The sequence below is a fragment of the Oratosquilla oratoria genome, chromosome 38 (genome assembly GCF_046742065.1).
Source record: "Oratosquilla oratoria isolate Oo_2021 chromosome 38, ASM4674206v1, whole genome shotgun sequence".
Taxonomy (NCBI): Eukaryota; Metazoa; Arthropoda; class Malacostraca; order Stomatopoda; family Squillidae; genus Oratosquilla; species Oratosquilla oratoria.
The window spans coordinates 21,903,302-21,916,105 of record NC_134814.1 but is presented as its reverse complement, the minus strand read 5'-3'; the positions used below and the strand labels follow the sequence as shown (position 1 = coordinate 21,916,105).

The window sequence follows — 12,804 nt, the reverse complement described above, 5'->3', positions numbered from 1 at the left end:
TACTCGCTCGGGATGAGGAATCTTCTATTCAGGCGATTTTACGCGCTGCTATAGACTACATGCAAAAACATAATTTCCACATAAAGACCCGAATATTCCGGCGACGGATATTCGGCCTGTACGAAGGATTACAAAGTTTTTACAAAGGAAGACCATACCGACAGGAGACCTTTTGGCCCATAACTAGGTCAGATGCAAAGTATATATATATATATATATATATATATATATATATATATATATATATATAATATATAACAGATATAAATAAATAATTATAATAATATAAATAATTATAAATAAAATAAGATCTCTGTGCGGGGTACCGTCCTAGTCTTCCGGTAGGGTGGAGTTTGTGACGTTAAACCATATAAATAGAATAAGTAGATAAAAAGGTAAAGTTATATAGTAAATAAACATTATACTCTGTCACGAACGACATCAATCAATCACCCCTTACACCACCAATCCATTCCAACTCCACGCCTCACAAGCATACAGATTTTTTCCTCTCCTCGTTCTTCGCGTGAGACAGATCCCCTCGAGAGGAAGAGATGTAACTTCTCCACAGGGACGTCGGACAAAGAAACTCGTGGAAACGGAACAGTGGGCGTTGTATCCAAAACAAGTGGCGTTCTTATTGCACTCATTGTCGGAAATTGGGCCAGCCTTGCCATGCATGTGGCTACCCAGGCAGGTCACGCGGGAGACGAAGGTCGCTGAGGGCCTACTGCCCGTGACAGCCAGTCAAGAAACTTCTCGCGCCCGAGGGAAGCCCGTCCCAAGATGACTGCCGAGAAGCATGTGGAAATTGTTGACGTAAAACTTTTCCAGCGCTCATAGTGCTGTTGGCAGGTTGGCCATGGTGGTAGTTCAGTTGGGTCACAAGAAGAAATGTCACCCCGGAACGCCCACATAAAGAATCGTCACCCCATGAGATCCCACCTGAAGAATTGTCATCCCAGTACGCCGAATATCAACAGTGGAATAAAGGTTAGGTTAGGTTGAATGAGGGTTATGCTTATTGTCATCAACTTATACAACCGAAGAATCGTAAACCCAGCATGGCCCACATGAAGAATTGTCACCCTAGGATAGCCCACATGAAGAATGGTCACCCTAGCATTGCCCACATAAAGAATTGTCACCCTAGGATAGCCCACATGAAGAATTGTTACCCTAGCATAGCCCACATGAAGAATTGTCACCCTAGCATAGCCCACATGAAAGAATTGTCACCCTAGCATAGCCCACATGAAAGAATTGTCACCCTGTCGATGTCTGGAGTGACGATTCATGTGATCCGTTCAGCTGTTTGGGACGAACGCCACCCAGTCAGTGCTTTCCTAGACACTGGTGGCAGCGGTATCTCTAATTCATAAGAGTGCCCTGCCCGCTAACACGGAGGATTTACTAGTGGGCAGTACTAGAATCATAGCAGCAGATGGTTCGGAGATGCCTAACCTTGGTCAAATTTACTGTGAGGGTTGGTCTAGCGTGTTTCCAGTTTACACACATCCCTTCGCATCCCAGTCGAGGGTCTTCCTGCGAAACTGATATTAGGGGTTGGTTTCTTGCCAGCGCACAGGGTGAGTTTAACATTCCTTCCTTTAATATTCAAAGTTTACGGCAAGGATATTCCAGTAATCCTTGCAGGGACGAGTACTTCAGCAACATCCATGGTCACTAGGTTTTGAGGAGAGACAGAGTCATCAGGGAGTAAGAGAGGTAGCCACGTTCCCAGCCAAAACCATCGAGGCTGTAAGGGTACCAGGCTTCGCTGGTGGAACACTGGGATTGGCCTTCGAGAGAGAAGACAAGCTGACTCTTGCAGGTCAGGTAATCTCAGCCCTGTTCACGGCAGGGACATACGCTAAGGGTCCCAGCCTGCTCGGCCAGGGAGTATTGGAACTGCACATAACAGAAAAAGGAAAGGCCTGGTGCAAAGTACCCTTTCTGAAACATGGGATCTGATGCCCTTGAGATCCAGAAAGACCATGTGGTTGGTGAACTACACTCCTAGGGGAGATCACATTGGTAGACGGCAGAATAGATTTTATTCAGTGTGAAACGGTGCAGGCGACCGAGAAAGTGGATATACTCGTAGTAAGAAGGGATAAACTAAGACGGGAAGTAAGGAATTTCGTCCCCGTCCCAAATAGCAAGGAAACTTTATACATACATACATACATACATGCATACATACATACATGCATACATACATACATGATGTTATTACCCATTATCATTGTGTCATTTATCTACATGGGATCCTCTTGGCAGCTCTGAGCTTACAACACAAACAGCGATGTTTTTCTTTATATTCTTCACAAGTGATTTTGTTCAACAAAAGTAAGTTCTACTATATAAGCCAAAGATAATTGCTGTGCTCTTTCATATTTCATTGGATGCTGGCGGATGATTTTATTCAGCTGAGGGAAAGATCTTTAAAGATCTAAAGTCGCTGTGGGCTAGCTTGAGCGACGTTTCGTTGCCGACAATTGATGGCAACCTGTTTTTTTTTTTTATATCTGAACCTTTTTTATTTCAAGGTAAAGATTGTAGGAGCAATATTCAATGGTTCGAGAGAGTTTTTAGTCTCCTTTGGGCAATGAGAGGTTATTAGAGGCTCAGTGTTCAGCCAGTTGGAAGGGCTCGAAGAGTGCGCCATCTGATGAGACGCTGGGAAGGGTCTACCGCAAGAAGAGCTCTCAGAATCTGTTGCAAAGATTCGCTCAGGCGGTTCCAGACCTTGAAATCGTTGATGATGTCGTCTTCGTTGACCCAAATGTTGTAGAATCGGTTGTCGAGGTCGGGACTCTCCCAGGGCTCGTCTCCGTTGATCATTGTGAAAAGGGTCACGCCGCAGGACCACAAATCCACCGGAGGGCCCAAGTATTTAGAGGACTCGATTACTTCGGGGGCCATGTACGCCCTTGTCCCCACATATCCTTTGAGAAGGACTTCTTTGTTCTTGACGACGTAGATGGCAGCTAGACCGAGGTCGGCAACCTTGAGGACCTTTTCCTCCGTCAGAAGGAGGTTGTCCGGTTTAAGGTCTCGGTGCACGATTCCTCTGGAGTGCAGATGCTCGACTGCCTCCATGAGCTGGCCGAAGAGTCTAAGGGCTTCCTCTTCATTGATGTACCCGATGACGTCTGAGACAGTCCCTCCTGCACAGTACTCCAAACACAAGACAACTTTGGTGAGCGTCCTCTGGAAGCAGATGAGCTGGACGACGTTGCTGTGTTGGATCTGGCAGTGGACGTACTCCTCGCGAAGGTCCGTCTACTGGAAGAGCCGAGGAACAGACTTATGTGCGACGAGTTCCTCCGAAGTCTCGTTCTTCGTCAGGACGACCTTCCCGAACGATCCTCTTCCGAGAAGTCTGACCTTGCACCAGTCCGAGGAATGCAGGTAGGTCTCGGCCTTCTTCATGTTTTCCTGCAAACTTTCCTTCTTCGGGACTCTGGTGACGAGGTACTTGAAGACTTCGTGATCGTCGGTTGTTTCGTTGGAGGATCCTTGTTTCTTTCCTCTTCTCGAAAGCCACACTCGAAGTCGCTGGAAACACAAATTCAAGAATGTCATTGTTAAAAATCCCACAATTTTGTCAAATATCTCTAGCAGCCGTGGAGCACATATTTTTTCGAAAAGGTCTAATGCAGATTATATTATGAACTTTGTATGAATAGCGAAAAGGGAGCCATGTTGAAATAATCTTGATACATTTTCTTAAATATGAAAAGTGATACATTCCTTTAATAAGCTCATATATAGATATACATTCTCTTTGAAAATCATATGAATTATAAAACAGTAGTGAAATTGAAATACTTTGTCAATAAAGAACACGGCTTCAATAAGGTCATAAGCAACTTTTCACTCCCCCTTACTCTTTCTTTTTCTTTGAGTTTGTTTTTGTGTTTGTACATCTATGATAAATATATACACATCTATATGCACACACAAACACACACACACACTCACACAACAGAAATACAAGAGGACACGGAAAGAAAATAAAAAAAGACAGCTATAGAAGAGATTTGAAAAAGAACAGCATTCCTCACAGAGTAATAGACAGTTGGAACAAGTTAGATGAGAAAGTGGTGTGTGCAAAAACAATACATGAATTTAAAAATAGTTTAGATAAAATGAGATATGAAGACGGGACCCCACGAGCATAGCTCCCCTTCCCGTAAAATACAACTAGGTAAATACAACTAGGTAAATACACACACACACACACACACACACACACACACACACACACACACACACACACACACACACACACACACACACACACACACACACACACACACACACACACACACACACACACACACACACACACACACACACACACACACACACACACACACACACACACACACACACACACACACACACACACACACACACACGTATATATATATATATATATATATATATATATATATATATACATATATATATATATATATATATATATATATATATATATATATATATATATATATATATATATATACATACATATACCAAGGCTTTTTCCCCCTTACCAGGGAGGTAGCCAAAAAGGACAAGGCATAAAATCATTCCCACCCATTCCATCCCCGAAAACACTCCACACCCCTCCACCCTCCCTCCCATCTTAGCACCACTTGGATCGTAAGAGGCGAGAATAAAGGGACGGGGATTGGGACTAGGCATCCTTCTCCTTGTAGCCCCACAGGGGAAATTCCTAAAAGCAAAGGCAGAGGCATAAGAGGGGCTGGAAGGCCTCGGACCAGCACCTTATATATATATATATATATATATATATATATATATATATATATATATATATATATATATATATATATATTATATATATATATATATATATATAATTGATAGATATAAATATATATATGTATAATATATACATATATATGTGTATATATATATATATAATTGATGTATATAAATATATATATGTATAATATATATATATATATATATATATATATATAATTGATAGATGTATATAAATATATATATGTATAATATATATATGTGTGTATATATATATATATAATTGATGTATATAAATATATATATATGTATAATATATATATATATATACATATATATATATACAGTATATACATACGTACACATACACACAAGTACGGGGGGTGCTCGCAGCACCTGGTTCGAATTCTGCCCAGGGCCGAAATTATTTCGGTATCGCTGCGCTTCGGGTCGTTACTCTGACTTTCGTGGGCGGGGAGTTGGGTGTGTGTGTGTGTGTGTGTGAAAGGTCAAGCATTACCCATAGATCGGTCATATGAGCTCTGAGCTCACTTCCGGGAGGGAAATAGCAGTCGATCACAAGTCCAACACGTGATCGAAAGACCAAGGTGAATACACACACACACACACACACACACACACACACACACACACACACACACACACACACACACACACACACACACACACACACACACACACATATGTATATATATATATATATATATATATATATATATATATACATATATGTATATATACATATATATATACATATATATATATATACATATATATATACATATATATATATATATATATATATATATATATATATATTACAAAGGATTACAAAGGCGGAGCCTGCCGACAGGAGACCTTTTGGTCCATATCTAGATCGGATGCGAAAATAAATAAATAAATGAATATATAAAAACTATAATAATGTAAATAACAAATAAAGTACATAGATAAATGTATAGGTATAGTTAAATAATAAACAAACAGGTGAATAGTAAATAATATTAAATTGACATATAACTAATAATAAATGAGAATCAGACAAATGATAAAAAACAAAAATAAATAATATAAAATAGATTATAATCATTTCAGCATCTTGCTAAGGTGTTTATTTAAATGATTCTTAAAGCTTCGAACTGAACTACATTGCACTGCCTCTGCAGGAAGTTTATTCCATTCATTAACTACACGGTTGGCGAAGTTGTTTCTACCCACTTCCAAATTGAATCTATTTCCGGATAGTTTGAGACCATTGTTTCTCGTCGGATTCTCATTCAGTGTGAAAATTTTGTCACTTTTGATGTTGTCAATTTCCTTTAGAATTTTAAAGACCTGTATCAAGTCACCTCTGAGTCTACGCTTTTTTAGGGAAAACAGATTCATATGTTTTAGTCGATTTTCGTATGATTCATTTTTGATATTTGGAATCAGTTTTGTTGCTCGCCGTTGTACCTTTTCCAATCTGTCAATGTCTTTAATGAGATTCGGTGACCATACGGAAACGGCATATTCTATTCCAAATGTATGTATGTATATAAATATATATATATATATATATATATATATATATATATATATATATATATATATATATTTATATATATATATATATATATATATATATATATATATATATATATATATATATATATCGGTACATTGTGACAAGTTGATGAAGGTTGAAAAAGAAGTCACGGGTCTAGTTCCGAGTTCCTGAGTTTATACCTGACCGGTTTCGCTCTATGCTTTTTCATTCCTCTGAAGAAGCATAGAGCGAAACCGGTCAGGAATAAACTCAGGAACTCGGAACTAGACCCGCGACTTCTTTTTCCACCTTCAACATATATATATATATATATATATATACATGTATATATATATATATATATATATATATATATATATATATATATGTATGTATATATACAGTATATATATATATGTATATATACAGTATATACATATATATATGTATATATATACAGTATATATAATATATATATATATATATATATATGTACATATACAGTATATACATACACACACAGACACACACACTGTTACGAATCTCGCTCACATATCTGACTTGCAATAGATTAAGTATGTGAAATGAGTTCCCAAGACCCCATGTCTTTGGGATAACTCAAATAGAAATTGTAAAGTTGTCAGACTCGTAACACATAGTAAGAGTGAATGGGTGACTGAGTTCCCAAGACCCCATGTCTTTGGGTAACTTAAAAGAAATTTCAAGGCCGCCACTTGATTTTGTATTATCATAAAAATCAAGAAAAATGAAACGCACAGATAACATTTACACTATTCATTAAAGTTAATAGGATTACACGAAGGATTACAATCACTTAACATTCAAGTGAGTAAATAATTTTACATTCAAATGAGTAAATAAGTTTCAAAACAGATGATTCCCGCTCGAAAACTTTTAACGGGTGGTGAAAGAAAATTTATATTGAATTAATACTTTACCAACGAAAAACACTAAGTCACTACCATACACATTTCACACCACTACATGAAACACTAGATGAAACACTAGCTGAGTTAATTATCTTACGACTAATACAGGGGGAGTACAGAGGACTTACTTCAGCCGAATAATCCGCCCCGAGGCAGCACACCTTTACATCGTACCCTCTACTCTAAAACTGACTCTTCTGACGCTGAAGGCGCTCTGGTTCTTTCTACAAAAATCCTCTGATTGGCCCATAGGAATTGCGTCTATGAAGATTGAACCTGATTGGTCAATTAACCAAAACGTTCTCCTTCGTTCTAGGCTGAGTGTTAGAACAAATACTCCATTGTATGGACGGACCTCCTTCCCACGCCTCCTCAGTACTCGTCCTGTAATCTGACACCCCACGTAATCGCGAGGCGCCGTTATCCAAGTAATAAAATATTCCCGTCTTACATATATGGGAATATATGTGACACCTCCCTCTTTAAGGGTAAAAAAAGAAAAAAAAAGAAAAAAAATCTTGCAAAGATTTTTTTTTTTTTTTAGACAGACAATCGGCTATCACATTGTCTTCCCTCGTATATGACGAACGTCTAAATGATACTCCTTCAAAAACAAACTCCACCTGGTTAAGCGGAGGTTCTTATCTTTAAACTTGTTAAGGTACTTCAAGGGATGGTGGTCTGTGAAAACCGTTACCTGGGCACCAACATGGACATGCACAACAAAATACTTAATTGCTAAGATCATTGATGGCAAACCCTTTTCTTTGACACTCTTAGTAACATAACGGAATCATAAGTCTTAGTCCACTGGAACTTTGTTCCTTCCTCAATGATAGTCACTTATTGCGGGTTCACACGATACGGGGCTTGCTTGATGGGCGTCGCATCTTCCCGTCCACGTCATGCAGCGTCAGGTGGGTCCTTCCAGGGGCATCCCGAAAGCTCTTCTGGTATCGTCTCTGCAACTTCAGTAGGTCCTCTCGCTGCTCAGCCGAAAGATGACCCAGCTGGCTCACCACCTGTGGCCACACCTCTGCATTCGCCTTCCACGTCATCTCGAAGGTGGGGAAAGTCGAGTCCTCGTCTTCCTCAGGCTCGATGGAGAGGGCATGCACACTACCGCCAGACACACCCACATCACTCGTGTCCCTCTCCTGGTACGCTTTCAACACACCGAGGTGACACAACTGCTGCTTCCGTCTCCTACCAGGAGTGACAACCACTCTGTTCAGTTCCTTCACTCGTTTTGTCACGTCGAATGGGTCGCTGAACCTCGCTCCTTGTTTAAACTCTCGCGCTTTCGCCTTCACTCGCCCTTGAACACTCTGCCAACATGAGGTCAACCTACTTCTCACTGCCTCCACCGACTTCATCACTCTTGGATCACCTTTATATCCTGCAAAGGAATTATCATGCCCTAATCGCATAACTCCTTCCCTGTAGACCTTTGGCAACACTATTTGTCGCCTATCAGACCATACTGCGTCATCAGTAGGGCAGGTACTATCCACCCACTTGCGGAATAGTACTCCCGACTCCAAATAGTATTCCTTTGACAACTCACTCTCACTCACCACTCCTTCCTTCCGGTCTCCCAATTCGGAGCCAACTCTCTGTAAGCCACGGGGGCTCATTGCCTTCACCTCCTTCTCTTCCATTCCCTGTAAGACACTGGGACCCCTTGTTTCTCCCTCCTTCTCTCCAATTCTTTGTGAGTCATTAGGACTCTTTTCTCCTTTCCTCTCTCCCTTTCTGTGTGAGCCACTTAGACTCCATTTCTCTCCTTTCTTCTCTCCCTTTCTGTGTGAGCCACTTAGACTCCATTTCTCTCCTTTCTTCTCCCCCTTTCTGTGTGAGTCACTTAGACTCCATTTCTCTCCTGTCTTCTCTCCCTTTCTGTGCGAGTCACTTAGACTCCATTTCTCTCCTGCTTTTTCTCCCTTTTTGTATGAGTCGCTTAGACTCCTTTTCTCTCCTTTCTTCTCTCCCTTGCTGTGTGAGTCGCTTAGACTCCATTTCTCTCCTTTCTTCTCTCCCTTTCTGTGTGAGTCGCTTAGACTCCATTTCTCTCCTTTCTTCTCTCCCTTTCTGTGTGAGTCATTTAGACTCTTTCCATCTCCCTTCTTCTCTCCCATAAACAGACGAGTCAGGTCAAACACTTCCGACTCGCTGCCTCGTTCCTCACGAAACAGGAACCTCAAGTCCACCGCTGTCTCGACTTGAGTATTTTCACTAGGGATTCTTCCCTCGGGATTCAGACTGTCCTTACATTTAGGATTTCCACAGCCTTCCCCTCTCGAGACCTTTATTGGCCTCACTTGGTCCTTAGACCCTTCTCTCTTCTCTCCCATGTAGGTGTGGGGCACATCTTCCCACCCACTAAGTCATTTCCTAGAATGACTTCAACTCCTTCCACTGGCAACTGATCTATTAGGCCTATCCTTGCCTGTCCCTCATATATAGGCGATTCCATATCTATCTCTACCAGTGGCACCTTGGCTAGGCCTCCTAGGAAGCTTATAACTACTCTCCCTTTTGCTACAGGTTTTTCTACTAAACTACTCAGCATTACTGATTGGAGGGCTCCTGAGTCTCTCAGAATGGTCACCCCTTTTCTCTTCTCTCCCTTTATGGTGACTGTTCCTTGAAAAAGGAACGGATCATAACCTCTCAAGTGAGGTTTCATCTCATCCTTCTCCATGCCGTCTGTGACAGCCTTACTCATGAGGGCCACTACTTTGGGGGTCTCCTCTTCGTCCTCCCCCTCTCGGACTTTACTTTCTATGTGGGTGTCCCATCTATCTAATAATGCTATGGGTTTAACCCCCTCTATTTCCCTTCTCCTGTGCCAACAATCCCTCATCAGGTGGCCTACCCTTCCACAATAGCTACATGAAATCATCTGCGATGACTTACTATAGTCACCTTTCTTGACCTCTAGGGATTTTGTAGGTCCACCTGGGGAGGTTGATTGTGGGATCATCGGCTGTTCCTCTCTCCCCCTTGGAGTAACTGAGAATTTCCCTGCAGTAGGTTTAAGTATTTCATATTTATCTGCTAATACTGCAGCCTCTTCCAACTTTGAGACTTCTTTCTCCTGAAGGTACAATGACACCTCTTTAGGGATGGATCTCAGATACTCTTCCATCAACATTAACTCAGCTAGTTTCCTATAATCTCCATTTACGTTACGGGATCTTACCCATTGGTCCCATAACATTCTTTTCTCTCTACTAAATTCAACGTGTGAGATATTAGATTGCTTCCTTAGATTCCTAAATTTTACCCTATAAACTTCAGGCACTAATTCACAGGCTCGTAGGATAGCTGATTTGATTTCATCGTAATCCTTTGTTTGTGAATCCTCTAAAGCACCATAAACTCTTAGCGGTTTTCCTCTGAGGCTTGTTCGCAACAATGCAGGCCAATACTGCTTCGGCCACTGATAATCTTCCGCTATTCCTTCAAACGTCCTAAAGTAAGTATCCACCTGTGATTCATCAAATTCAGGAAGCAATTTAGCGTTATGTACTACATCAAAATTGAGCCTCCTATTTACGAGTTGAGATTCTGATAGCACTCGTCTTCTTTCTTGCAAGTTAACTTGAAGTCTAAGGTTTTCATTGTCTATTCTAGCCTCTTCAGTTTTTTCCCTTTTTACTTCAGCTTCTATCTTAGCTCTCTCAGTTTCTTCCCTTTTTACTTCAGCTTCTATCTTAGCTATCTCTAACTTCAACCGTAATTCGCTTAATCGAGACTCAGTGTTTTGAGATTCACCCTTCTCTATTTCCTCTTCCACTTCTTCCTCTTCCTCACATTCTGAAGTGACAGACTCTCTATCTGCCCTTCCTTCATCTCTCATTGCCCCACCTTCACCTCGATTATGCACCATTTCTACAACAATTCTTATTAATTCAGTTTTATTCGCATCATGTGCGTGCTCAACCCCTAGACTTTGTACTATGAATCTCAAGTCGTTAGCAGTAAGGCTCTGTATCTCCTTTTTACTAGGTTGTTTGTGTACAAACTCCAAAACCTCCTCTGCACTTGTCAACTTCATTTTCTCACACTATTGATCCTATCTAATACTAAATATTTTCGTTGGTAATTCTTTCACTTTACCGTTAAAATCCTGGCAAGGTCGCCAATATATATGTTACGAATCTCTCTCACATATCTGACTTGCAATAGATTAAGTATGTGAAATGAGTTCCCAAGACCCCATGTCTTTGGGATAACTCAAATAGAAATTGTAAAGTTGTCAGACTCGTAACACATAGTAAGAGTGAATGGGTGACTGAGTTCCCAAGACCCCATGTCTTTGGGTAACTTAAAAGAAATTTCAAGGCCGCCACTTGATTTTGTATTATCATAAAAATCAAGAAAAATGAAACGCACAGATAACATTTACACTATTCATTAAAGTTGATAGGATTACACGAAGGATTACAATCACTGAACATTCAAGTGAGTAAATAAGTTTACATTCAAATGAGTAAATAAGTTTCAAAACAGAAGATTCCCGCTCGAAAACTTTTAACGGGGGTGAAAGAAAATTTATATTGAATTAATACTTTACCAACGAAAAACACTGTCTAAGTCACTACCATACAGATTTCACACCACTACATGAAACACTAGATGAAACACTAGCTGAGTTAATTATCTTACGACTAATACAGGGGGAGTACAGAGGACTTACTTCAGCCGAATAATCCGCCCCGAGGCAGCACACTTTTACATCGTACCCTCTACTCTAAAACTGACTCTTCTGACGCTGAAGGCGCTCTGGTTCTTTCTACAAAAATCCTCTGATTGGCCCATAGGAATTGCGTCTATGAAGATTGAACCTGATTGGTCAATTAACTAAAACGTTCTCCTTCGTTCTAGGCTGAGTGTTAGAACAAATACTCCATTGTATGGACGGACCTCCTTCCCACGCCTCCTCAGTACTCGTCCTGTAATCTGACACCCCCCGTAATCGCGAGGCGCCGTTATCCAAGTAATAAAATATTCCCGTCTTACATATATGGGAATATATATGACAACACACACACACACACACACACACACACACACACACACACACACACACACACACACATATATATATATATATATATATATATATATATATATATATATATATATAATAAAACCACTTGGAAAATTAAATGAAAGGTGACCGAACGTTTTCGTCTATTCAAGACATTTTCCTTGAAAATGTCTTGAATAGACGAAAACGTTCGGTCACCTTTCATTTTATTTTCCAAATGGTTTTATTACACATTTTGTGAATCACGTGTTTTTGTGATTTATTCGCATATATATATATATATATATGTATATATATATATATATATTTATACATATACATGCATATATATACATATATATATATATATATATATACATATATATATATATATATATATATATATATATATATATATATGTATATATATACATATATATATGTATATATATACATATATATAC

General features: G+C 39.8%; 1 protein-coding gene across 1 annotated transcript; it reads right to left on the bottom strand.

Moving 5' to 3' along the window:
* Positions 1 to 2,637: 2,637 nt before the first annotated feature.
* LOC143019815 (serine/threonine-protein kinase Chk1-like) lies at positions 2,638 to 11,365 on the bottom strand. The gene is made up of 3 exons (XM_076175797.1): positions 11,267 to 11,365; positions 3,394 to 3,564; positions 2,638 to 3,288 (listed from the first exon to the last, which is right to left on the bottom strand). The coding sequence occupies exons 1-3, from the start codon at positions 11,363 to 11,365 to the stop codon at positions 2,638 to 2,640; spliced, it is 921 nt and encodes a 306-aa protein (XP_076031912.1).
* Positions 11,366 to 12,804: the final 1,439 nt, after the last annotated feature.

What these genes read in the sequence shown, in the direction of transcription:
- LOC143019815 (XM_076175797.1), bottom strand. Translation starts at nt 11,365, where the DNA reads ATGAAGTTGACAAGTGCAGAGGAGGTTTTGGAGTTTGTACACAAACAA. An exon ending in CTAACGACTTGAGATTCATA is followed by an intron (nt 3,565 to 11,266) that starts GTACAAAGTCTA and finishes TTGTGTTTCCAG; the next exon opens with CGACTTCGAGTGTGGCTTTC. An exon ending in ATTCCTCGGACTGGTGCAAG is followed by an intron (nt 3,289 to 3,393) that starts GTCAGACTTCTC and finishes CTCTTCCAGTAG; the next exon opens with ACGGACCTTCGCGAGGAGTA.